General features: G+C 41.6%; 1 protein-coding gene across 1 annotated transcript; it reads right to left on the reverse strand.

The window, feature by feature from the left end:
* Positions 1–235: 235 nt before the first annotated feature.
* Positions 236–25,422, reverse strand: si:ch211-161n3.3 (scavenger receptor cysteine-rich type 1 protein M130; the record flags this gene model as incomplete). The annotated part of the gene is made up of 11 exons (XM_034130760.1): positions 25,277–25,422; positions 23,948–24,005; positions 18,270–18,581; positions 17,898–18,185; positions 17,347–17,658; positions 16,400–16,687; positions 15,849–16,160; positions 14,902–15,189; positions 14,335–14,646; positions 13,966–14,250; positions 236–556 (listed from the first exon to the last, which is right to left on the reverse strand). Coding segments are annotated over exons 2-11 (2,767 nt in total), but the record flags the coding sequence as incomplete, so codon positions are not given.
* Between the last annotated feature and the right edge of the window lie 1,413 nt (positions 25,423–26,835).

The following is a 26,835-nucleotide window of genomic DNA, read 5'->3' on the forward strand; positions in this document are numbered from 1 at the left end:
TCTCTCTGAGCTTTGTCTCCATTGCTTCAGAAGTTTCCAGCACAACAGCTGCAGCTCCTCTAATTTATATTAGATTTACATGTATAGAGACTTCTTGAACTATTTTTTATTTTTGAATTTTGTTATATATGTTGCATTGGTGGAGGAGCTCAGGTCAGGAGAATTTCCTTGCCAATTCTACACTGTAGCTTATGTGCATATGATAATTAAAACTTTTAATCTTTGAATCTTCTACCTGAGCAGGTGAGGCCAACAGCTCTGCCAGGTGAGCAGGTGTTTCTCTCTGAGGCTGAGCTACAGTCCAGGAGAGCAGACTCATGGCCTCCACACTGGAACTCTTTGGTCCACATTGGAGCCTCCCCTTCTCCATAGAGCGCCCCCTGGAGGACTGAAGGAGCCCCACAGCCCAGCTGCCTGCAGACCACCTGAGCATCCTGCTGGTCAAAGTCAGCCTCACACACTGAGGACCAGGACGGGTTAGACTGGTTAGACTGGTTAGACTTCACCTCCAGTCTACCTGAGCACAGACTGGTCCCATTCACCAGCCTGACAGAGTCTGGAGAGGACAGAAGATACAACTGAGGTAAAGAAACAGTTACTGTTTTACTTTATTGTATTTTATACTTTAATTTATAACTTTTTTTTCTATTTTCTTATTTATTTAAAAATCAAAATTTGAGAAAAAAGTCAAATGTTGAGAAATCATTCAAATTTCGAGGAAAAGTCAAATTTGGAGGAAAAGTCAAACATTTTGGGAAAAAGTTAAGTTCTGAGAAAAAAGTCAAAGGAGCTTACCTGAACAGGTGACAGTCAGGAAGTGGGAAGAGGAAACTGATAATGCACACTCCCTCAGAGCAGATCCAGACTGAACACAGGCAGGTCTGATCCTCCACACAGATCTCTTTGAGGACTCCTTTCTCTCTCCCACAGAAACAGCAGAGCCACAGTCCAGATCTCTGCAGACAACATCTGCTGTCTCCAGGGTCCAGAGAGAGTTAGAGCCCTTCACTGGTCTCCATTCTCCTTGTTTCACCTCCAGGTCTCCTGCACAGCGACTCTCTCCTCCCACCAGTCTGACCGGCTCTGAAGAGAAACAAGAGAGTGATCGGAGAAAGAATAAAGTGAGTTTGATGAGAACAGAATGAACCAATCACAGCTCCTCTCTACCTGAGCAGGTGAGGCCAACAGCTCTGCCAGATGAGCAGGTGTTTCTCTCTGAGGCTGAGCTACAGTCCAGGAGAGCAGACTCATGGCCTCCACACTGGAACTCTTTTGTCCACATTGGAGACTCCCCTTCTCCATAGAGCGCCCCCTGGAGGACTGAAGGAGCCCCACAGCCCAGCTGCCTGCAGACCACCTGAGCATCCTGCTGGTCAAAGTCAGCCTCACACACTGAGGACCAGGACGGGTTAGACTGGTTAGACTTCACCTCCAGTCTACCTGAGCACAGACTGGTCCCCCCCACCAGCCTGACAGAGTCTGGAGAGGACAGAAGATAAAACTGAGATTAAGACACGGAAACAAAACATTTCTGTAACAATATTTCCGAGACAGATACAATGTTATCCATTCTGGAATGCTTTGAACAACATAGGATAGAGAGAGGTCGAAGACACACAATAAAAGAGATGAAACAATATTTCAGAGAATCAAACTGGACTCAGTTCCAACATGAGTTCCTCTTAACAGCAGATCTTTAAATGCGCTATGTTACTGGTTCTGCCTCTCTTCATGGCACAATGGGGAAAGCCGTAATAAGGTATGGCCGAGGGTACGTACTGTGAACAACATATTTAATTTAATTATGTTTATTTTTATTATATATTTATTATTATCTTTTATATTATTATAATTATTTTTTTAGTATTTAGTATTTTACTTATTTAACCTGTTAAACCCGAGAGACCCCAGTACCGGGGCACTGCCGCAACATCTTGCAGGAAACAGTGTCTGAGGGCATGTGTGGACACATTAACATGCTGTGTCAGATTGAGGCAGTCCAGAAGTAGCAGAAACTCAGTGGCAAAGTGGCATGAGGGGGAGTCGACGTGAATATTAAAATCTCCAAGTATGATAATATTGGCAGAGGTTGTGCATAGCGTAGTGAGAAGGTCTTGTATCTCTGGGATGAAAGCTGAGTTGGGTTTGGGTGGCCGGTAGATCAGAAGTATTGTCAGGGCGAAGGGGGGTTTACATTTAAATGCAAGGCATTCAAAAGAGGACAATACAGGCAGGGGCACTAGTGACAGTTCCAATTCCTTTCGGTAGATGACAGCTAGGCCTCCACCACGACCAGTGCTGCGGGCTTTCTCCAAGTAGCTGTAGCCAGGAGGGCAAGCTTCATTGAGGGTGGAGTAAACCTCTGGCTGATGCCAGGTTTCCGTGAGGCACATGAAGTCCATTTTCTCATCAGTGATGTGGTCATGAATGAAGGATGCTTTATTACTTAGGGATTGTGTATTCAGAAGTTCTATTTTGGCTTTGGAAGATGTGCTGAATCTCTGTAGGGGCCGGAGTAGGCTGTAATCCACTCCACGTTTTCCAGACTCCTTCGTGTGTGGCGGTCTCGCGATGCTCTCCGTGTATTCATGCAGCGGTCTCGCGATGTTTCTGGCACGATTTGACCCCGCCATGACCACGCTCTGATGACGCATCAGATGTGCGACACGACGGCAGACAGAGTGGATGGATGGAATTTCTGCATCTCCGTGCTGGGAATATACAGTTTGTCTTCTTCTTTGGCTTCGGTGGATATAGCGAGGCCGACGAAGAAGTCCAAGTTGTTTAATGACTGAGGTGCAGGTTGGAGCGTTGGAGTGGTTGAAACTCAGGAGTTGGGGAATAGAAAACCTCAACATGTCAACAGGTCGGGCGCCGAAGAAGTTTGGTAGTGGTGCTTAGCAGTGAGGGCTAACAGCAACGAGACAGCCGGGAGGCTATCCCGTTAGTAGACCTCACGTCTGGGAATGAAACAGAGGATTGGGAGTCCGCCTGCTATCACAGTAGTAGCGGGAGAGAGGCAAGCAGTCAGCCGGAGATAGTCGGCGAATTTGGGCGATACAGCAGGTGAGTCCCGACAGCCGTCAGGTCCAAAACCGTCAATAATCACGAGGTTTAAGATATAAAAGCACTTGTTAAACAGACTCAAGGTTTAGCCATATAACTATAGCTTAAAAGCAGATAAAATAGCTTAAAAGCAGATAAAATAGCTTAAAAGCAGATAAAAACCCTGAGGCGTAGGAGAAGCGGCGAACAAACAAGCGCCAGCGTCCTCTCCCGTCCAACTCCAACGTATCACGGCAAGACGTGAACATGTGACGATTTACCATGCTGGGAGACGTGAAGATGTCACGATTTCATCCCTTCAAACGTGACAGTTACACAGTATTGTTAACATGGCCCAACCAGTGGAGATATACCCGGAAATGCCAAGCAAATGCTACCCCGACGGTCGGTTGTTATTGTCAATATTAATATAATAATGATTTATTTTGTAATAGTCACACTCGATTTCGCCGATTTTCTTGTTGCCCCAGCTGGTCGACACCTTTTTTAGCAGAAACAAAGGCTACATTAATGTATTTAATCGATGTTAATCCATGTGTGTGGATGTGGAATAACGGACGTGATGTTGTGCGATTGCGTTGCCAGGCAACAGCTTCGGTTCATGTTAATTTACAAACTCTTCAACTAGAACCGTAGTTATATTTAAAAACATTTTAGAAGGCCTCACGAAATACTTTAATGTAAATTAAAATTTAAATGCGAAGGAATGTGTGTATAACAAAATACATCCGTCATAAAAAATACCGGAAACAGACGTAGGCAATGTCCTCAGCTCGGTGATTCAATGGTTTAGCCGCAATGCACGTTGGGAAATGGTGTTTATGCAATGTGAAATCCGAAAACATTTAAAAAAAATAAAATAATACTTTATTCCGAGTGTGCTTGCTTTTCTCTTTGAAAGTCATCACATAACGGCATTGTAATACACGGTTCGGCTGCATTAAATATGACATATCTGCCGTAGTTCTGTATTTATAGAGCCCTGATGAGAAGATTTCTAGACAAACAGGAAGCACTGCCGCCAAAACTGAAAACGTGACGTGGATCATAAATATATCAGCAATTAAACAACATCTTACATTTCTTTTCACACAATACGTCTCCTTGCAGTATCAATACTAATTCGGCTGACTTTTATATTTGATCCAATTGGTAGATAGGTTATATTTACACCATAACGGTGCACAGCTGATATAAAAGGACTTGTAGTTTTTAAAGATATTACTGATTTTCTTTGAATATAAGAATGTAAATACTGAGTTGAGAGAATAGTCAGGGGATTTGGGTGATGGGAGACACATCTATGGATTCACAATTTCAATAGCTTACTGTTAAATGATGGATATACCTTTCTGTCTATGATGTTTTACAAATCAGATATTAGAAGTAAAACATGTGAAATAATATAGCAATATCCTGTACAATTATGTGAAAACATGAATAAAACTACACATCTTCAGATGTTATACATACACAAGTGTCCTACACTAATAATACAAAGTTATTATGGCTGTGTGTACCTTGTGTGCACCGCCTAGTGGTTAAAGCACGTTATTGAATTAGTTGTGTATATGATATGTCAATGAACCTTAGAAAATCTTGAAATCTTGAAAGGGATATGCAAAATAGCCATTATATACAGTTTTTAATTAACTATTAGTAGAGAATAACAAGTAATGAATATGCTTTATAGGGATCTGCAGATAAATGTTTAGTCTTCTCAAGCACCAACTATCAAATATCTCTCCTGATTGTTGGCACTTGACAATCACCTTCCCCTGAATTTTACTCAGGTGTAACTAAAGCCTGATTTAAGGGTTGTTTATATTTCACATCATTAATCAGAATCTGCAAAGTAACTAAAATAGATGTAGTGGAGTAAAAATACCAGGTTAACCTCTGAATTGTAGTGGAGTAGAATTGCTGTTTTGTTTAGTAATGGATATTGAATATGGAATAAAGGTTTTGACAAGACCTGGTGTAACAATAATCAAAAAGGACATTAAAAGAGCTCCAGATGTCAATGATCTAAACAAAACAGCACACCTGAAATGTATATGTAAATACTTTATTAAGGGCAGTGAATTCATTTGTTCTGTATGTTTTTCAAATCAGTGTTATACAGTAAGTCTCATAGACAGTGTTACATTGCTATTATTATCCTTAAAATATATGTAAAACAAAACCACTTATGATCTTTTTATTTGAGTGGTTTACTAATGACAGTTAATTCTGTTTCTGCTATTGATGGTTTCATTTTTGTGAAAAATAATAAAATAATAAAATTCAATAACGTGCTTTAACCAGTAGATGTCCCTTTCTATCAGCTGTGCACCGTTATGGTGTAAATACAGCCTATCTACCAATTGGATCAAATATAAAAGTCAGCCGAATTAGTATTGATACTGCAAGGAGACGTATTGTGTGAAAAGAAATGTAAGATGTTGTTTAATTGCTGATATATTTATGATCCACGTCACGTTTTCAGTTTTGGCGGCAGTGCTTCCTGTTTGTCTAGAAGTCTTCTCATCAGGGCTCTATAAATACAGAACTACGGCAGATATGTCATATTTAATGCAGCCGAACCGTGTATTACAATGCCGTTATGTGATGACTTTCAAAGAGAAAAGCAAGCACACTCGGAATAAAGTACTATTTTATTTTTAAAAAATGTTTTCGGATTTCACATCGCATAAACACCATTTCCCAACATGCATTGCGGCTAAACCATCGAATCACCGAGCTGAGGACATTGCCTACGTCTGTTTCCGGTATTTTTTATGACGTTTGTATTTTGTTATACACACATTCCTTCACATTTAAATTTAAATTTACATTAAAGTATTTCGTGAGGCTTTCTAAAATGTTTTTAAATATAATTACGGTTCTAGTTGAAGAGTTTGTAAATTAACATGAACCGAAGTTGTTGCCTGGCAACGCAATCGCACAACGTCATGTCCGTTAATTCCACATCCACACACATGGATTAACATCGATGTAATACATTAATGTAGCCTTTGTTTCTGCTAAAAGAGGTGTCGACCAGCTAGGGCAACAAGAAAATCGGCGAAATCATGTGTGACTATTACAAAATAAATTAAAAACATCTAATTTTGACAATAAAAACCGACCAATAGTCTTGGTAGAGCATTTGCTTGGCACTTCCGGGTATTTCTCCACTGGTTAGGCCATGTTAACAATACCGTGTAACTGTCACGTTTGAAGGGACGAAACCGTGACATATTCACGTCTCCCAGCATGGTAAATCGTCACTTGTTCACGTCTTGCCGTGATACCTGGTTGTGTATTTTATTCTTTATCTTTTATTTCTATTTTTTTTAAATTATTATTTACTTTAATTTATTTTATTATTTCTTTCCAACATTGTCATACATTACCCCTGATTCTGATTGTTCTGCATGTCTCCTTATTACACATGCATCTCTAACGTGTGTGTGTGTGTGTGTGTGTGTGTGTGTGTGTGTGTGTGTGTGTGTGTGTGTGTGTGTGTGTGTGTGTGTGTGTGTGTGTGTGTGTGTGTGTGTGTGTGTGTGTGTGTGTGTGTGTGTGTGTGTGTGTTGGAGTAATAATCACGTTTCACGTCAGACTTGGAGCTGAATGTGTGTGTGATGTGTTTTAAAATCTACGTCAGAGAGAGAGAGAGAGAGAGAGAGAGAGAGAGGAGGGTGATGTAATGTTTTGGATGGATGCAGGATGGACTCACCTTGAGCAAAACTCAGACTGAGCGAGCAGAGCAGGAGGAGAGGAATCATCTCAACAACCTGCACAGAAACAGAGAAGAAGAAGTGATATTGTTGTGGCAATTCAGTACTCACAACAGGAAAGAATGAAACAGAGAGGAATCAATGAAACACAAACACAGAAATAGTTGAGATTAATCATTATTATTTAGTTGCGCACCACCAAACAACAATGGGGAAACATTACCTTGCTTCAACAGCAACCAATCGCAGAAATGCCCCCACAAACACAAGAAAACACAGGGCTAATATAGGTTTCCTAAATGACACACGAACATGTTCCCTAATCATGTTTAACGCACACACATTGTCAGGTCTCCTAAACTTGGACATGTTCCAGATGTCGAAAGGTCATCATCTCATGACTTCTTTCGGAGTCTTGCAGGATATGAATTATCCAATTAACAAACTATATATACGTCTGCACATGAACGCACATACATTTCTTACATTAACTAACACTTAACTGTATTATATCTAAATGTAGCCTCTTTGCATTTCCTCTGAGCTTGGCGTCAGCTCACTTAACATAATAATTAGCAAAGAGACGATTCTATGGAAACTGTAACTTAATAACATACCTAGTTACTATGACTAGGTCCAAGATTGATATAACATTATCGTTTATAAAAGGAGAAATATATCAACTCCTGATCGGTGTTGTGCAAACACAGGAAGAGAATTAAGTACTTTGACCCAATTCTGATATTCAAGCAAAATTTTAAAAGGTCAACTATTATACTAAATTCACTTATTAATGTATTTTCTACATCAACATGTGTCCCTCTGTGTTAAGAGATTCTGAAAGTGTCAGGAACAAAGACCCCCTCTCTTTCTGTCCTGATCCATCTCTATACAAACTGAAAGTCAGCTGATCAGATGTTGGTCTATATGTAGATATGTATTTACTTATTTATGGAGTATATTGTTGCTCTAGCGCTCTTTTTATGCATTAACAAGGTTTTATCCTGTTTTAAAAGACGTTTTATTAAAGTGTTTTTAGAGCCCAGCTGCAGCAGATCAGCAGCTTGGCTGATAAAGATTATCAGCTGATCAGGAGGTTAAACTGCCAGTGGATTTAAATGGATATAAATGGTCCCAAGTGTCACTTTTATCAATGTGAGTCTCATCGTTTAGTTTTATCACTCTGGGAACATTCCTGCCCCCAAAAAACGGCTCCTCCGGAGGTAACACACATGCAGATACAGAAAAAAGGAATGCAAATTGAGTAAACATTTTTACACAATTTAAGAGTAATCAATGCACGAATGGGTGAAAGAGACAGGTCCAAAAGTCACATCTTACCTTGTAAAGAGAAAAAACAGAAAGGAAATCCAGCTGCTCCTGTTGGGTTATCACTTGAAAACTTTTCAGAAAAAAGAGAGAGATCTCCAGACAGAACTCCCCGATGTATGAGACTCTCAGCGTGTTTCAGCTGCTCCTCTTCCTCCGCTCTGCAGCAAGTTCAAATCCACAATCCACCGCAGATCCTATGTGTCCCCGACATAAGAGAGGACACCTCCCCCGAAAATACGCCGCCCAGTGCGGGGAGAGAGAGAGATAGAGGGGGAGAGAGAGAGAGAGATAGAGGGGGAGAGAGGGAAGGCCGGAGGAAGTGAGACTGGGGAAAGCCTGAGAGAGAGAGACTTAAAGAGAAAGGGAGGACATTAAAGGGGACCTATCATGCAAAATGCCCATTTCACATGTATTTTATACATAAATATGTGTCCCCGGTGTGTCAGGGAACTCACAAAGTGTCAGAAAATAAAACCCTCTCTTTTCCTCCGTGCGCAAATCTCTAAAAACGGGGTCTACAACGGTGCTGAACGTCAGGATGCTCTCGATGATCGAAAGGTAGAAGTTGACCAGCAGTGTCAGTCGTAGCCTGGCTTTTTTCAGTTTCAGTCGACAAGAAAAGTCGTTGCTGTGCCTTTTTCACCAGGTTTGAGGTGTTGGAGGTCAGATGGTTCGATATGCTGACTCTGAGGAACTTGAGGTCCTCCATGCTCTCTACTGATTCTCCATGTATGTGGACATACTACATATTGATATACACCTGAACATCAGCAGGAGAGGACTCTTTAAAGTAGAGACACTACATACTGATATACACCTGAACATCAGCAGGAGAGGACTCTTTAAAGTAGAGACACTACATACTGATATACACCTGAACATCAGTAGGAGAGGACTCTTTAAAGTAGAGACACTACATACTGATATACACCTGAACATCAGCAGGAGAGGACTCTTTAAAGTAGATACACTACATACTGATATACACCTGAATATCAGCAGGAGAGGACTCTTTAAAGTACAGTCACTTCATACTGATATACACCTGAACATCAGCAGGAGAGGACTCTTTAAAGTAGAGACACTACATACTGATATACACCTGAACATCAGCAGGAGAGGACTCTTTAAAGTAGAGACACTACATACTGATAAACACCTGAACATCAGCAGGAGAGGACTCTTTAAAGTAGAGACACTACATACTGATAAACACCTGAACATCAGCAGGAGAGGACTCTTTAAAGTAGAGACACTACATACTGATATACACCTGAACATCAGCAGGAGAGGACTCTTTAAAGTAGAGACACTACATACTGATATACACCTGAACATCAGCAGGAGAGGACTCTTTAAAGTAGAGACACTACATACTGATATACACCTGAACATCAGCAGGAGAGGACTCTTTAAAGTAGAGACACTACATACTGATATACACCTGAACATCAGCAGGAGAGGACTCTTTAAAGTAGAGACACTACATACTGATATACACCTGAACATCAGCAGGAGAGGACTCTTTAAAGTAGAGACACTACATACTGATATACACCTGAACATCAGCAGGAGAGGACTCTTTAAAGTAGAGACACTACATACTGATATACACCTGAACATCAGCAGGAGAGGACTCTTTAAAGTAGAGACACTACATACTGATATACACCTGAACATCAGCAGGAGAGGACTCTTTAAAGTAGAGACACTACATACTGATATACACCTGAACATCAGCAGGAGAGGACTCTTTAAAGTAGAGACACTACATACTGATAAACACCTGAACATCAGCAGGAGAGGACTCTTTAAAGTAGAGACACTACATACTGATAAACACCTGAACATCAGCAGGAGAGGACTCTTTAAAGTAGAGACACTACATACTGATATACACCTGAACATCAGCAGGAGAGGACTCTTTAAAGTAGAGACACTACATACTGATATACACCTGAACATCAGCAGGAGAGGACTCTTTAAAGTAGAGACACTACATACTGATATACACCTGAACATCAGCAGGAGAGGACTCTTTAAAGTAGAGACACTACATACTGATATACACCTGAACATCAGCAGGAGAGGACTCTTTAAAGTAGAGACACTACATACTGATATACACCTGAACATCAGCAGGAGAGGACTCTTTAAAGTAGAGACACTACATACTGATATACACCTGAACATCAGCAGGAGAGGACTCTTTAAAGTAGAGACACTACATACTGATATACACCTGAACATCAGCAGGAGAGGACTCTTTAAAGTAGAGACACTACATACTGATATACACCTGAACATCAGCAGGAGAGGACTCTTTAAAGTAGAGACACTACATACTGATATACACCTGAACATCAGCAGGAGAGGACTCTTTAAAGTAGAGACACTACATACTGATATACACCTGAACATCAGCAGGAGAGGACTCTTTAAAGTAGAGACACTACATACTGATATACACCTGAACATCAGCAGGAGAGGACTCTTTAAAGTAGAGACACTACATACATGCATGGCAGTTTAAAATACAAATAAACAAAGAATACAGTTAAACAAAAGACAAATTTTCATATTATATCTTGTTCATGTTTCCACATCTTCCTTTCAGATCCAAAACCAATCAGTGAAATGACATGCTGGGGAAATGCCATTTCATTATTAATGAGGTTGTGTTTTATGCATTTGTTCTGGTTCTGGGTGCTTTCCTGAAGCTGTTTTTGCTCCAAAGACTCTCCGCTTGGGTAAAAGTAAATTAAAATGTTCTGGTTTCCAAAGAGCCTAATGCACCACACACACTGAGTGATTACACAGTGTGTGTGTGTGTGTGTGTGTGTGTGTGTGTGTGTGTGTGTGTGTGTGTGTGTGTGTGTGTGTGTGTGTGTGTGTGTGTGTGTGTGTGTGTGTGTGTGTGTGTGTGTGTGTGTGTGTGTGTGTGTGTGTGTGTGTGTGTGTGTGTGTGTGTCATAACAGAAGCACAGAGGGCTCATTCACATGTCTCCTGGATCCAATTTAAGAGGATTTTTACGGGGGTCTTTTGTCTTTCTGCTGCCGGATTGCCCAACATCCTTTCCTCATCCTGTCCTGAACATATTTTTTATCATCATAGTCTTCAGAAAGGAGTCAGATATAAAAATACAAATGTTCCACATGAAGAAACATCTTCAGCAACTTGACAACACATGCAGCATTTAGAGAACATTCAGCAACTTGAGGAAACATGCGCAGCGTTTACTAAAAGCTCAAAACACAACGGAGACCAGGGGACACTAAAAAATGATGCAAAAATGTAGCGACCTTGCGTGGGGCCCTTTGGATCACACCCACAAAGTTTGAGGGCCATGCACACCTGTTGACCCTATTAACACACTTAGGAGATATACATGTCCATGGTCACTTCAAATACATAACTGCCGGGTCTCGGGTATTTGAAATATACAGGCTCATATCTCGACAATCCCTTGACACAGGAAGCTGATACTTGAACTGTGTCATGCCTCCAGCCCCTGGATTGAGTGTGTCGATTTCCGAGATGATTGAAGAACCTTTACCACAGGTCGTGTAGTGATGTATTTGAGGTGTACTGTCCACATCGCAGACCTGAGATCCTGCTGTCATGTATTTGTACTGTACACTTCAAATACTTAACCGCAGGATCTGGGGTATTTGAAATGTACAAGGTCATATCTCCACAATGCACTGGGACTGGAAGCTCACACTTGAACCATGTCACGCCTCCAACCCTCGGATTCAGGTGTCAAATTGGAGACATTTAGACAATTTCAAATTTTTCCCGCTCTTTTTAAACAAACATGATCTTTCAAATAAATGCTGAAGTGTTGCTCGGATTGGCATGAAAATCGCTGCAGCAAGAGATGAAGCAGGCCGAGTGAACAATCCATCGTCACATGCATCGTGGAGATGTGACTGTTCATGCATGACTGCAGCTCCTGTCTGAAGTTTAAGGGAGAAAAAGGTAGATTTTAGATGGAATAATTAACAGAATAATATTCCATGACATAAAAGGCCATGTCACAATTAACAAGGGAAACAACATTTTCAAATTATCCCGAAAATCATCAAAATTAAATGTTTTAAATGCCACAAAACATATTTAATGCACTACAACAAGATAATGTGTTTTCTTTATGTAAAGCAAAGACCTTCATCATCAACGCAGAGTCAGTTGGGTTCAGATCAGTGATTTTATTTCTATTTTCAGAATATTTATAATATTTATTTCACTGTTGTAGTGTATCCTGCTGTTGGAGTCGGCAGGCCTGTATTAATCATTCTGGCAATTAATCAGACCTACTAATTGACCTAACAGAAGCTATTGAGTCTATGTAAGTTTACTGCCAGGTTCGGATCCACCTGGATCAGCAAGGTCTCACCTCTACTAACTTCTGAAGCCTTTCAGTGTTATGATGTTGTATATTAATATAATCTTGGATTATAATTACTGATGCATGGAATGTGGTAGCAGCAGTACTTTAAGGTTGCCAGCCACAATGCTTAAATAGTTTCTTTCTGCTTCAGAGAGCTGAAGTTTGTATATATCACGCAGTCTGTCTTCCGGTTGCCTCTTTTGAATGACGAATACACACTACCGCCGCCTGTTGGTAAGGAGAGTTATTGCCATTCACGCATGCGCAGTGCGTACGTGCTACTTGGCCGCCGGCTGAAGTCTTTGCGGTGTGTTCCAGTGCGACTGTTGGCCAAGACGCAGGAGACGTGAGGCGACACAACAGTCGGGTCCGTCGGGACGTGTTCTTTGGTGTCAGTTTGGTGTGTCAGGGCCTTGAGGTGAGGTCCTACCTAAGTGTGAGTGTGGCAGTTGTGCAATCTTACCTTAAAGCAGGAGAGGACAGCGCAGATTTATTTCAAGTTATCCCAGTCCAAAAGGGTGGGATGATTTTATTTAAAGAAAATGGTCCACACTTTTACAGGGTTTTTACCTTCTCTCGTTACAATGTGACAATCATACAAAATATGTCATGCTGTGGTAAATTACTAAATCTCTCTTCAACTGTCACTCTTCAGTTGCATTAAAAACCTCTTCCGATGGAATTCAGAGGAAAACCCTCATAGACTACCAGGTGTGAAATCAAATACATTAAAATCTCTTCAACTGTCCCTCTTCAGTTGTGATACGAAATTCAACGGCCCTCTTCCGTTGGTAATATTAATATCTCTTCAAGAGTACTTAGGAAAAACCCCACTCTGAAGCTTTTCCTCTCTCAGCTATAGACCTTTTATGCTCCACACAAGGACAGAAAACCAAAGACACACCTACATACCCATATATGTGGGGAAAGGTCATGACCTCTGGTGTGCGAGACGGGACATATCCAGACTTGTCTCCTATGGTATGGCCTAAACACATTTTGGGGATCCAGTACTTTTCCATTTAGTCAGGGGTCTCCTCTCTACAGCCTGCTGTGAGTGAAGACAACTGTCTCCCCTCAGCTAAACAGTGACACCCATAGTGATAAACTATTAAGGCCTTAAACTCAATTTTCCAAACCACTTACATTTTGTATATATTGTGAGTGTCGAACAACATGAAATATAATGCATTTTCATTGTGGGTTATATAAGATTATATTTGATTATATGAACTTTCGTTTTAAAAATTCAACTCAATATGGAATCCTCAACTAAGCCACATTTTGGAGAAAACAATCAAATTCTCAAAAAAATGTTACATTTGGAGGAAAAAGTCAACATTTTGAGGAAAAAGTCAATATTTGGAGGGAAAAGTCAAAATGTGAGAATAAAGTCAAAAACTCTGAGAAATAAGTCAAATTTTGAGAAAAAAGTCAAAGGAGCTAACCTGAACAGGTAAGAGTCAGGAAGCGGGAAGAGGAACCTGAGAATGCACACTCCCTCAGAGCAGATCCAGACTGAACACAGAGAGATCTGATCCACCACACAGGTCTCTCTGAGGACTCCTCTCTCTCTCCCACAGAAACAGCAGAACCACAGTCCACATCTCTGCAGAGAACATCTGCTGCCTCCAGGGTCCAGGTAGAGCCCCCCACTGCTCTCCATTCTCCCTGATGTTTCACCTCCAGGTCTCCTGCACAGCGACTCTCTCCTCCCACCAGTCTGACCGGCTCTGAAGAGAAAAAAGAGAGTGATCAGAGAGAGAATAAAGTGAGTTTGATGAGAACAGAATGAACCAATCACAGCTCCTCTCTACCTGAGCAGGTGAGGCCAACAGCTCTGCCAGGTGAGCAGGTGTTTCTCTCTGAGGCTGAGCTACAGTCCAGGAGAGCAGACTCATTGCCTCCACACTGGAACTCTTTGGTCCACATTGGAGCCTCCCCTTCTCCATAGAGCGCCCCCTGGAGGACTGAAGGAGCCCCACAGCCCAGCTGCCTGCAGACCACCTGAGCATCCTGCTGGTCAAAGTCAGCCTCACACACTGAGGACCAGGACGGGTTAGACTGGTTAGACTTCACCTCCAGTCTACCTGAGCACAGACTGGTCCCATTCACCAGCCTGACAGAGTCTGGAGAGCACAGAAGATACATCTGAGGTAAAGAAACAGTTACTTTTAATTTTTATAGTATTTTCTTATTTATCTTTTATTTCTATTTTTTTATTTATTTAAAATCTAAATTTGTGAAAGAAGTCGAATATCTGAGAAAAAAGCCCACATTTTTAGGAAAAGTCAAATTGTGAGAAAAATGTCAAACTTTTACAAAACAAAAACTTAAAATTTTGAGGAACTTTCAAATTCTGAGAAAGAGTCAAAGAAGCTTACCTGAACAGGTAAGAGTCAGGAAGTAGGAAGAGTAACTTGAGGTTGCACACTCCCTCAGAGCAGATGCAGACTCAACACAGGTAGGACTGATCCTCCACGCAGAGCTCTTTGAGGACAACTGTCCCTCTCCCACAGAAACAGCAGAGCCACAGTCCAGATCTCTGCAGAGAACACCTGCTGCCTCCAGGGTCCAGGTAGGAAAACCAATCACTGGTCTCCATTCTCCCTGAAGCTTCAGCTCCAGAGCTCCTGCACAGCGACTCTCTCCTCCCACCAGTCTGACCGGCTCTGAAGAGAAACAAGAGAGTCATCAGAGAGAGAATAAAGTGGGTTTGTTGAAATGAACCAATTACAGATGTTGGGGTAATATTTTCCTCGGCCCATAACTCTGACCCAGTTTATCCGTTTGTACTGCCCTCGCTGAGCACAGGCCTGCTACCCTGGGCTGCTCTCAGTGTTTTGTCTCCCTGTTCTTGCCTGTTGGCTTCAGCTGATAGGTGCTATAGTGCTCCTCCTGTTTGATCTTGTTATGCACAATGTTGATTATTCTCTCAGAACTAGCTGAATACAGGGCTCTGGGGTAGAGATCTTCAGAATTGGTTTGGCAGAAGCTGTGTCACCTCGTGGCGGAAGCACGTCTTGTCAAATTCTCCGGCCGTAACTCCATAATAAACCCTCAGTGTTTGCCATCAGAGTTCCAGCTCTCCCCGTGTCTCTCTGAGCTCTGTCTCCATTGCTTCAGAAGTTTCCAGCACAACAGCTGCAGCTCCTCTATTTTATATTATATTTACATGTATAGAGACTTCTTGCACTATTTTTTATTTTTGTATTTTATTATATATGTTGCATTGTTGGAGGAGCTCAGGTCAGGAGAATTTCCTTGCCAATTCTACTCTGTAGCTTATGTGCATATGATAATTAAAACTTTGAATCTTTGAATCTTCTACCTGAGCAGGTGAGGCCAACAGCTCTGCCAGGTGAGCAGGTGTTTCTCTCTGAGGCTGAGCTACAGTCCAGGAGAGCAGACTCATGGCCTCCACACTGGAACTCTTTGGTCCACCTTGGAGCCTCCCCTTTTCCATAGAGCGCCCCCTGGAGGACTGAAGGAGCCCCACAGCCCAGCTGCCGGCAGACCACCTGAGCATCCTGCTGGTCAAAGTCAGCCTCACACACTGAGGACCAGGACGGGTTAGACAGGTTAGACTTCACCTCCAGTCTACCTGAGCACAGACTGGTCCCATTCACCAGCCTGACAGAGTCTGGAGAGGACAGAAGATACAACTGAGGTAAAGAAACAGTTACTGTTTTACTTTATTGTATTTTATACTTTAATTTATAACTTTTTTTTCTATTTTCTTATTTATTTAAAAATCAAAATTTGAGAAAAAAGTCAAATGTTGAGAAATCATTCAAATTTGGAGGAAAAGTCAAATTTCGAGGAAAAGTCAAACATTTTGGGAAAAAGTTAAGTTCTGAGAAAAAAGTCAAAGGAGCTTACCTGAACAGGTGACAGTCAGGAAGTGGGAAGAGGAAACTGATAATGCACACTCCCTCAGAGCAGATCCAGACTGAACACAGGCAGGTCTGATCCTCCACACAGATCTCTTTGAGGACTCCTCTCTCTCTCCCAAAGAAACAGCAGAGCCACAGTCCAGATCTCTGCAGACAACATCTGCTGTCTCCAGGGTCCAGAGAGAGTTAGAGCCCTTCACTGGTCTCCATTCTCCTTGTTTCACCTCCAGGTCTCCTGCACAGCGACTCTCTCCTCCCACCAGTCTGACCGGCTCTGAAGAGAAACAAGAGAGTCATCAGAGAGAGAATATAGTGGGTTTGTTGAAATGAACCAATTACAGATGTTGGGGTAATATTTTCCTCGGCCCATAACTCTGACCCAGTTTATCCGTTTGTACTGCCCTCGCTGAGCACAGGCCTGCTACCCTGGGCTGCTCTCAGTGTTTTGTCTCCCTGTTCCTGCCTGTTGGCTTCAGCTGATAGGTGCTATAGTGCTCCTCCTGTTTGATCTTGTTATGCACAATGTTGATTATTCTCTCAGAACTAGCTGAATACAGGGCTCTGGGGTAGAGATCTTCAGAATTGGTTTGGCAGAAGCTGTGTCACCTCGTGGCGGGAGCACGTCTTGTCAAATTCTCCGGCCGTAACTCCATAATAAACCCTCAGTGTTTGCCATCAGAGTTCCAGCTCTCCCCGTGTCTCTCTGAGCTCTGTCTCCATTGCTTCAGAAGTTTCCAGCACAACAGCTGCAGCTCCTTTATTTTATATTATATTTACATGTATAGAGACTTCTTGCACTATTTTTTATTTTTGTATTTTGTTATATATGTTGCATTGTTGGAGGAGCTCAGGTCAGGAGAATTTCCTTGCCAATTCTACTCTGTAGCTTATGTGCATATGATAATTAAAACTTTGAATCTTTGAATCTTCTACCTGAGCAGGTGAGGCCAACAGCTCTGCCAGATGAGCAGGTGTTTCTCTCTGAGGCTGAGCGACAGTCCAGGAGAGCAGACTCATGGCCTCCACACTGGAACTCTTTGGTCCACATTGGAGCCTCCCCTTCTCCATAGAGCGCCCCCTGGAGGACTGAAGGAGCCCCACAGCCAAGCTGCCTGCAGACCACCTGAGCATCCTGCTGGTCAAAGTCAGCCTCACACACTGAGGACCAGGACGGGTTAGAATGGTTAGACTTCACCTCCAGTCTACCTGAGCACAGACTGGTCCCATTCAGCAGCCTGACAGAGTCTGGAGAGGACAGAAGATAAAACTGAGGTAAAGAAACAGTTACTGTTTTTCTTTATTGTATTTCATACTTTAATTTATAACTTTTTTTTCTATTTTCTTATTTATTTAAAAATCAAAATTTGAGAAAAAAGTCAAATGTTGAGAAATCATTCAAATTTCGAGGAAAAGTCAAATTTGGAGGAAAAGTCAAACATTTTGGGAAAAAGTTAAGTTCTGAGAAAAAAATCAAAGGAGCTTACCTGAACAGGTGACAGTCAGGAAGTGGGAAGAGGAAACTGATAATGCACACTCCCTCAGAGCAGATCCAGACTGAACACAGGCAGGTCTGATCCTCCACACAGATCTCTTTGAGGACTCCTCTCTCTCTCCCACAGAAACAGCAGAGCCACAGTCCAGATCTCTGCAGACAACATCTGCTGTCTCCAGGGTCCAGAGAGAGTTAACGCCCCCCACTGGTCTCCATTCTCCTTGTTTCACCTCCAGGTCTCCTGCACAGCGACTCTCTCCTCCCACCAGTCTGACCGGCTCTGAAGAGAAACAAGAGAGTGATTGGAGAAAGAATAAAGTGAGTTTGATGAGAACAGAATGAACCAATCACAGCTCCTCTCTACCTGAGCAGGTGAGGCCAACAGCTCTGCCAGATGTGCAGGTGTTTCTCTCTGAGGCTGAGCTACAGTCCAGGAGAGCAGACTCATGGCCTCCACACTGGAACTCTTTTGTCCACATTGGAGCCTCCCCTTCTCCATAGAGCGCCCCCTGGAGGACTGAAGGAGCCCCACAGCCCAGCTGCCTGCAGACCACCTGAGCATCCTGCTGGTCAAAGTCAGCCTCACACACTGAGGACCAGGACGGGTTAGACGGGTCAGAGTTCACCTCCAGTCTACCTGAGCACAGACTGGTCCCCCCCACCAGCCTGACAGAGTCTGGAGAGGACAGAAGATAAAACTGAGATTAAGACACGGACACAAAACATTTCTGTAACAATATTTCCGAGACAGATACATTGTTATCCATTCTGGAATGCTTTGAACAACATCGGATAGAGAGAGGTCGAAGACACACAATAAAAGAGATGAAACAATATTTCAGAGAATCAAACTGGACTCAGTTCCAACATGAGTTCCTCTTAACAGCAGATCTTTAAATGCGCTATGTTACTGGTTCTGCCTCTCTTCATGGCACAATGGGGAAAGCCGTAATAAGGTATGGCCGAGGGTACGTACTGTGAACAACATATTTAATTTAATTATGTTTATTTTTATTATATATTTATTATTATCTTTTATATTATTATAATTATTTTTTTAGTATTTAGTATTTTACTTATTTAACCTGTTAAACCCGAGAGATCCCAGTACCGGGGCACTGCCGCAACATCTTGCAGGAAACAGTGTCTGAGGGCATGTGTGGGGACATTAACATGCTGTGTCAGATTGAGGCAGTCCAGAAGTAGCAGAAACTCAGTGGCAAAGTGGCATGAGGGGGAGTCGACGTGAATATTAAAATCTCCAAGTATGATAATATTGGCAGAGGTTGTGCATAGCGTAGTGAGAAGGTCTTGTATCTCTGGGATGAAAGCTGAGTTGGGTTTGGGTGGCCGGTACATCAGAAGTATTGTCAGGGCGAAGGGGGGTTTACATTTAAATGCAAGGCATTCAAAAGAGGACAATACAGGCAGGGGCACTAGTGACAGTTCCAATTCCTTTCGGTAGATGACAGCTAGGCCTCCACCACGACCAGTGCTGCGGGCTTTCTCCAAGTAGCTGTAGCCAGGAGGGCAAGCTTCATTGAGGGTGGAGTAAACCTCTGGCTGATGCCAGGTTTCCGTGAGGCACATGAAGTCCATTTTCTCATCAGTGATGTGGTCATGAATGAAGGATGCTTTATTACTTAGGGATTGTGTATTCAGAAGTTCTATTTTGGCTTTGGAAGATGTGCTGAATCTCTGTAGGGGCCGGAGTAGGCTGTAATCCACTCCACATTTTCCAGACTCCTTCGTGTGTGGCGGTCTCGCGATGCTCTCCGTGTATTCATGCAGCGGTCTCGCGATGTTTCTGGCACGATTTGACCCCGCCATGACCGGGCTCTGATGACGCGTCAGATGTGCGACACGACGGCAGACAGAGTGGATGGATGGAATTTCTGCATCTCCGTGCTGGGAATATACAGTTTGTCTTCTTCTTTGGCTTCAGTGGATATAGCGAGGCCGACGAAGAAGTCCAAGTTGTTTAATGACTGAGGTGCAGGTTGGAGCGTTGGAGTGGTTGAAACTCAGGAGTTGGGGAATAGAAAACCTCAACATGTCAACAGGTCGGGCGCCGAAGAAGTTTGGTAGTGGTGCTTAGCAGTGAGGGCTAACAGCAACGAGACAGCCGGGAGGCTATCCCGTTAGTAGACCTCACGTCTGGGAATGAAACAGAGGATTGGGAGTCCGCCTGCTATCACAGTAGTAGCGGGAGAGAGGCAAGCAGTCAGCCGGAGATAGTCGGCGAATTTGGGCGATACAGCAGGTGAGTTCCGACAGCCGTCGGGTCCAAAACCGTCAATAATCACGAGGTTTAAGATATAAAAGCACTTGTTAAACAGACTCAAGGTTTAGCCATATAACTATAGCTTAAAAGCAGATAAAATAGCTTAAAAGCAGATAAAAACCCTGAGGCGTAGGAGAAGCGGCGAACAAACAAGCGCCAGCGTCCTCTCCCGTCCAACTCCAACGTATCACGGCAAGACGTGAACATGTGACGATTTACCATGCTGGGAGACGTGAAGATGTCACGATTTCATCCCTTCAAACGTGACAGTTACACAGTATTGTTAACATGGCCCAACCAGTGGAGATATACCCGGAAATGCCAAGCAAATGCTACCCCGACGGTCGGTTGTTATTGTCAATATTAATATAATAATGATTTATTTTGTAATAGTCACACTCGATTTCGCCGATTTTCTTGTTGCCCCAGCTGGTCGACACCTTTTTTAGCAGAAACAAAGGCTACATTAATGTATTAAATCGATGTTAATCCATGTGTGTGGATGTGGAATAACGGACGTGATGTTGTGCGATTGCGTTGCCAGGCAACAGCTTCGGTTCATGTTAATTTACAAACTCTTCAACTAGAACCGTAGTTATATTTAAAAACATTTTAGAAGGCCTCACGAAATACTTTAATGTAAATTAAAATTTAAATGTGAAGGAATGTGTGTATAACAAAATACATCCGTCATAAAAAATACCGGAAACAGACGTAGGCAAGGTCCTCAGCTCGGTGATTCGATGGTTTAGCCGCAATGCACGTTGGGAAATGGTGTTTATGCGATGTGAAATCCGAAAACATTTAAAAAAAATAAAATAATACTTTATTCCGAGTGTGCTTGCTTTTCTCTTTGAAAGTCATCACATAACGGCATTGTAATACACGGTTCGGCTGCATTAAATATGACATATCTGCCGTAGTTCTGTATTTATAGAGCCCTGATGAGAAGATTTCTAGACAAACAGGAAGCACTGCCGCCAAAACTGAAAACGTGACGTGGATCATAAATATATCAGCAATTAAACAACATCTTACATTTCTTTTCACACAATACGTCTCCTTGCAGTATCAATACTAATTCGGCTGACTTTTATATTTGATCCAATTGGTAGATAGGCTGTATTTACACCATAACGGTGCACAGCTGATATAAAAGGACTTGTAGTTTTTAAAGATATTACTGATTTTCTTTGAATATAAGAATGTAAATACTGAGTTGAGAGAATAGTCAGGGGATTTGGGTGATGGGAGACACATCTATGGATTCAGAATTTCAATAGCTTACTGTTAAATGACGGATATACCTTTCTGTCTGTGATGTTTTACAAATCAGATATTAGAAGTAAAACATGTGAAATAATATAGCAATATCCTGTACAATTATGTGAAAACATGAATAAAACTACACATCTTCAGATGTTATACATACACAAGTGTCCTACACTGATAATACAAAGTTATTATGGCTGTGTGTACCTTGTGTGCACCGCCTAGTGGTTAAAGCACGTTATTGAATTAGTTGTGTATATGATATGTCAATGAACCTTAGAAAATCTTGAAATCTTGAAAGGGATATGCAAAATAGCCATTATATACAGTTTTTAATTAACTATTAGTAGAGAATAACAAGTAATGAATATGCTTTATAGGGATCTGCAGATAAATGTTTAGTCTTCTCAAGCACCAACTATCAAATATCTCTCCTGATTGTTGGCACTTGACAATCACCTTTCCCTGAATTTTACTCAGGTGTAACTAAAGCCTGATTCAAGGGTTGTTTATATTTCACATCATTAATCAGAATCTGCAAAGTAACTAAAATAAATGTAGTGGAGTAAAAATACCAGGTTAACCTCTGAATTGTAGTGGAGTAGAATTGCTGTTTTGTTTAGTAATGGATATTGAATATGGAATAAAGGTTTTGACAAGACCTGGTGTAACAATAATCAAAAAGGACATTAAAAGAGCTCCAGATGTCAATGATCTAAACAAAACAGAACACCTGAAATGTATATGTAAATACTTTATTAAGGGCAGTGAATTCATTTGTTCTGTATGTTTTTCAAATCAGTGTTATACAGTAAGTGTCATAGACAGTGTTACGTTGCTATTATTATCCTTAAAATATATGTAAAACAAAACCACTTATGATCTTTTTATTTGAGTGGTTTACTAATGTCAGTTAATTCTGTTTTTGCTATTGATGGTTTCATTTTTGTGAAAAATAATAAAATAATAAAATTCAATAACGTGCTTTAACCACTAGATGTGCCTTTCTATCAGCTGTGCACCGTTATGGCGTAAATACAGCCTATCTACCAATTGGATCAAATATAAAAGTCAGCCGAATTAGTGTTGATACTGCAAGGAGACGTATTGTGTGAAAAGAAATGTAAGATGTTGTTTAATTGCTGATATATTTATGATCCACGTCACGTTTTCAGTTTTGGCGGCAGTGCTTCCTGTTTGTCCAGAAGTCTTCTCATCAGGGCTCTATAAATACAGAACTACGGCAGATATGTCATATTTAATGCAGCCGAACCGTGTATTACAATGCCGTTATGTGATGACTTTCAAAGAGAAAAGCAAGCACACTCGGAATAAAGTACTATTTTATTTTTAAAAAATGTTTTCGGATTTCACATCGCATAAACACCATTTCCCAACATGCATTGCGGCTAAACCATCGAATCACCGAGCTGAGGACATTGCCTACGTCTGTTTCCGGTATTTTTTATGACGTTTGTATTTTGTTATACATATATATATATTCCTTCACATTTAAATTTAAATTTACATTAAAGTATTTCGTGAGGCTTTCTAAAATGTTTTTAAATATAACTACGGTTCTAGTTGAAGAGTTTGTAAATTAACATGAACCGAAGCTGTTGCCTGGCAACGCAATCGCACAACGTCACGTCCGTTAATTCCACATCCACACACATGGATTAACATCGATTTAATACATTAATGTAGCCTTTGTTTCTGCTAAAAGAGGTGTCGACCAGCTGGGGCAACAAGAAAATCGGCGAAATCATGTGTGACTATTACAAAATAAATTAAAAACATCTAATTTTGACAATAAAAACCGACCAATAGTCTTGGTAGAGCATTTGCTTGGCACTTCCGGGTATTTCTCCACTGGTTAGGCCATGTTAACAATACCGTGTAACTGTCACGTTTGAAGGGACGAAACCGTGACATATTCACGTCTCCCAGCATGGTAGATCGTCACTTGTTCACGTCTTGCCGTGATACCGGGTTGTATATTTTATTCTTTATCTTTTATTTCTATTTTTTTTAAATTATTATTTACTTTAATTTATTTTATTATTTCTTTCCAACATTGTCATACATTACCCCTGATTCTGATTGTTCTGCATGTCTCCTTATTACACATGCATCTCTAACGTGTGTGTGTGTGTGTGTGTGTGTGTGTGTGTGTGTGTGTGTGTGTGTGTGTGTGTGTGGTGTGTGTGTGTGTGTGTGTGTGTGTGTGTGTGTGTGTGTGTGTATGTGTGTGTGTGTGTGTGTGTGTGTGTGTGTGTGTGTGTGTGTGTGTGTGTGTGTGTGTGTGTGTGTGTGTGTGTGTTGGAGTAATAATCACGTTTCACGTCAGACTTGGAGCTGAATGTGTGTGTGATGTGTTTTAAAATCTACGTCAGAGAGAGAGAGAGAGAGAGAGAGAGAGAGAGAGAGAGAGAGAGAGAGAAGAGGGTGATGTAATGTTTTGGATGGATGCAGGATGGACTCACCTTGAGCAAAACTCAGACTGAGCGAGCAGAGCAGGAGGAGAGGAATCATCTCAACAACCTGCACAGAAACAGAGAAGAAGAAGTGATATTGTTGTGGCAATTCAGTACTCACAACAGGAAAGAATGAAACAGAGAGGAATCAATGAAACACAAACACAGAAATAGTTGAGATTAATCATTATTATTTAGTTGCGCACCACCAAACAACAATGGGGAAACATTACCTTGCTTCAACAGCAACCAATCGCAGAAATGCCCCCACAAACACAAGAAAACACAGGGCTAATATAGGTTTCCTAAATGACACACGAACATGTTCCCTAATCATGTTTAACGCACACACATTGTCAGGTCTCCTAAACTTGGACATGTTCCAGATGTCGAAAGGTCATTATCTCATGACTTCTTTCGGAGTCTTGCAGGATATGAATTATCCAATTAACAAACTATATATACGTCTGCACATGAACGCACATACATTTCTTACATTAACTAACACTTAACTGTATTATATCTAAATGTAGCCTCTTTGCATTTCCTCTGAGCTTGGCGTCAGCTCACTTAACGTAATAATTAGCAAAGAGACGATTCTATGGAAACTGTAACTTAATAACATACCTAGTTACTATGACTAGGTCCAAGATTGATATAACATTATCGTTTATAAAAGGAGAAATATATCAACTCCTGATCGGTGTTGTGCAAACACAGGAAGAGAATTAAGTACTTTGACCCAATTCTGATATTCAAGCAACATTTTAAAAGGTCAACTATTATACTAAATTCACTTATTAATGTATTTTCTACATCAACATGTGTCCCTCTGTGTTAAGAGATTCTGAAAGTGTCAGGAACAAAGACCCCCTCTCTTTCTGTCCTGATCCATCTCTATACAAACTGAAAGTCAGCTGATCAGATGTTGGTCTATATGTAGATATGTATTTACTTATTTATGGAGTATATTGTTGCTCTAGCGCTCTTTTTATGCATTAACAAGGTTTTATCCTGTTTTAAAAGACGTTTTATTAAAGTGTTTTTAGAGCCCAGCTGCAGCAGATCAGCAGCTGGGCTGATAAAGATTATCAGCTGATCAGGAGGTTAAACTGCCAGTGGATTTAAATGGATATAAATGGTCCCAAGTGTCACTTTTATCAATGTGAGTCTCATCGTTTAGTTTTATCACTGTGGGAACATTCCTGCCCCCAAAAAACGGCTCCCCCGGAGGTAACACACATGCAGATACAGAAGAAATGAATGCAAATTGACACAATTTAAGAGTAATCAATGCACGAATGGGTGAAAGAGACAGGTCCAAAAGCCACATCTTACCCTGTAAAGAGAAAAAAGAAAAGGAAATCCAGCTGCTCCTGTTGGGTTATCACTTGAAAACTTTTCCGAAAAAAGAGAGAGATCTCCAGACAGAAGTCCCCGATGTATGAGACTCTCAGCGTGTTTCAGCTGCTCCTCTTCCTCCGCTCTGCAGCAAGTTCAAATCCACCGCAGATCCTATGTGTCCCCGACATAAGAGAGGACACCTCCCCCGAAAATACGCCGCCCAGTGCGGGGAGAGAGAGAGAGATAGAGGGGGAGAGAGGGAAGGCCGGAGGAAGTGAGACTGGGGAAAGCCTGAGAGAGAGAGACTTAAAGAGAAAGGGACGACATTAAAGGGGACCTATCATGCAAAATGCACATTTCACATGTATTTTATACATAAATATGTGTCCCCGGTGTGTCAGGGAACTCACAAAGTGTCAGAAAATAAAACCCTCTCTTTTCCTCCGTGCGCAAATCTCTAAAAACGGGGGTACAACGGTGCTGAACGCCAGGATGCTCTCGATGGTCGAAAGGTAGAAGTTTACCAGCAGTGTCAGTCGTAGCCTGGCTTTTTTCAGTTTCAGTCGACAAGAAAAGTTGTTGCTGTGCCTTTTTCACCAGGTTTGAGGTGTTGGTGGTCAGATGGTTCGATATGCTGACTCTGAGGAACTTGAGGTCCTCCATGCTCTCTACTGATTCTCCATGTATGTGGACATACTACATATTGATATACACCTGACCATCAGCAGGAGAGGACTCTTTAAAGTAGAGACACTACATACTGATATACACCTGAACATCAGCAGGAGAGGACTCTTTAAAGTAGAGACACTACATACTGATATACACCTGAACATCAGTAGGAGAGGACTCTTTAAAGTAGAGACACTACATACTGATATACACCTGAACATCAGCAGGAGAGGACTCTTTAAAGTAGAGACACTACATACATGCATGGCAGTTTAAAATACAAATAAACAAAGAATACAGTTAAACAAAAGACTCATTTTCATATTATATCTTGTTCATGTTTCCACATCTTCCTTTCAGATCCAAAACCAATCAGTGAAATGACATGCTGGGGAAATGCCATTTCATTATTAATGAGGTTGTGTTTTATGCATTCGTTCTGGTTCTGGGTGCTTTCCTGAAGCTGTTTTTGCTCCAAAGACTCTCCGCTTGGGTAAAAGTAAATTAAAATGTTATGGTTTCCAAAGAGCCTAATGCACCACACACACTGAGTGATTACACAGTGTGTGTGTGTGTGTGTGTGTGTGTGTGTGTGGTGTGTGTGTGTGTGTGTGTGTGTGTGTGTGTGGTGTGTGTGTGTGTGTGTGTGTGTGTGTGTGTGTGTGTGTGTGTGTGTGTGTGTGTGTGTGTGTGTGTGTGTGTGTGTGTGTGTGTGTGTGTCATAACAGAAGCACAGAGGGCTCATTCACATGTCTCCTGGATCCAATTTAAGAGGATTTTTACGGGGGTCTATTGTCTTTCTGCTGCCGGATTGCCCAACATCCTTTCCTCATCCTGTCCTGAACATATTTTTATCATCATAGTCTTCCCACAAAAACCAC

Source organism: Trematomus bernacchii, unplaced genomic scaffold, assembly GCF_902827165.1.
Source record: "Trematomus bernacchii unplaced genomic scaffold, fTreBer1.1, whole genome shotgun sequence".
Classification (NCBI taxonomy): domain Eukaryota; kingdom Metazoa; phylum Chordata; class Actinopteri; order Perciformes; family Nototheniidae; genus Trematomus; species Trematomus bernacchii.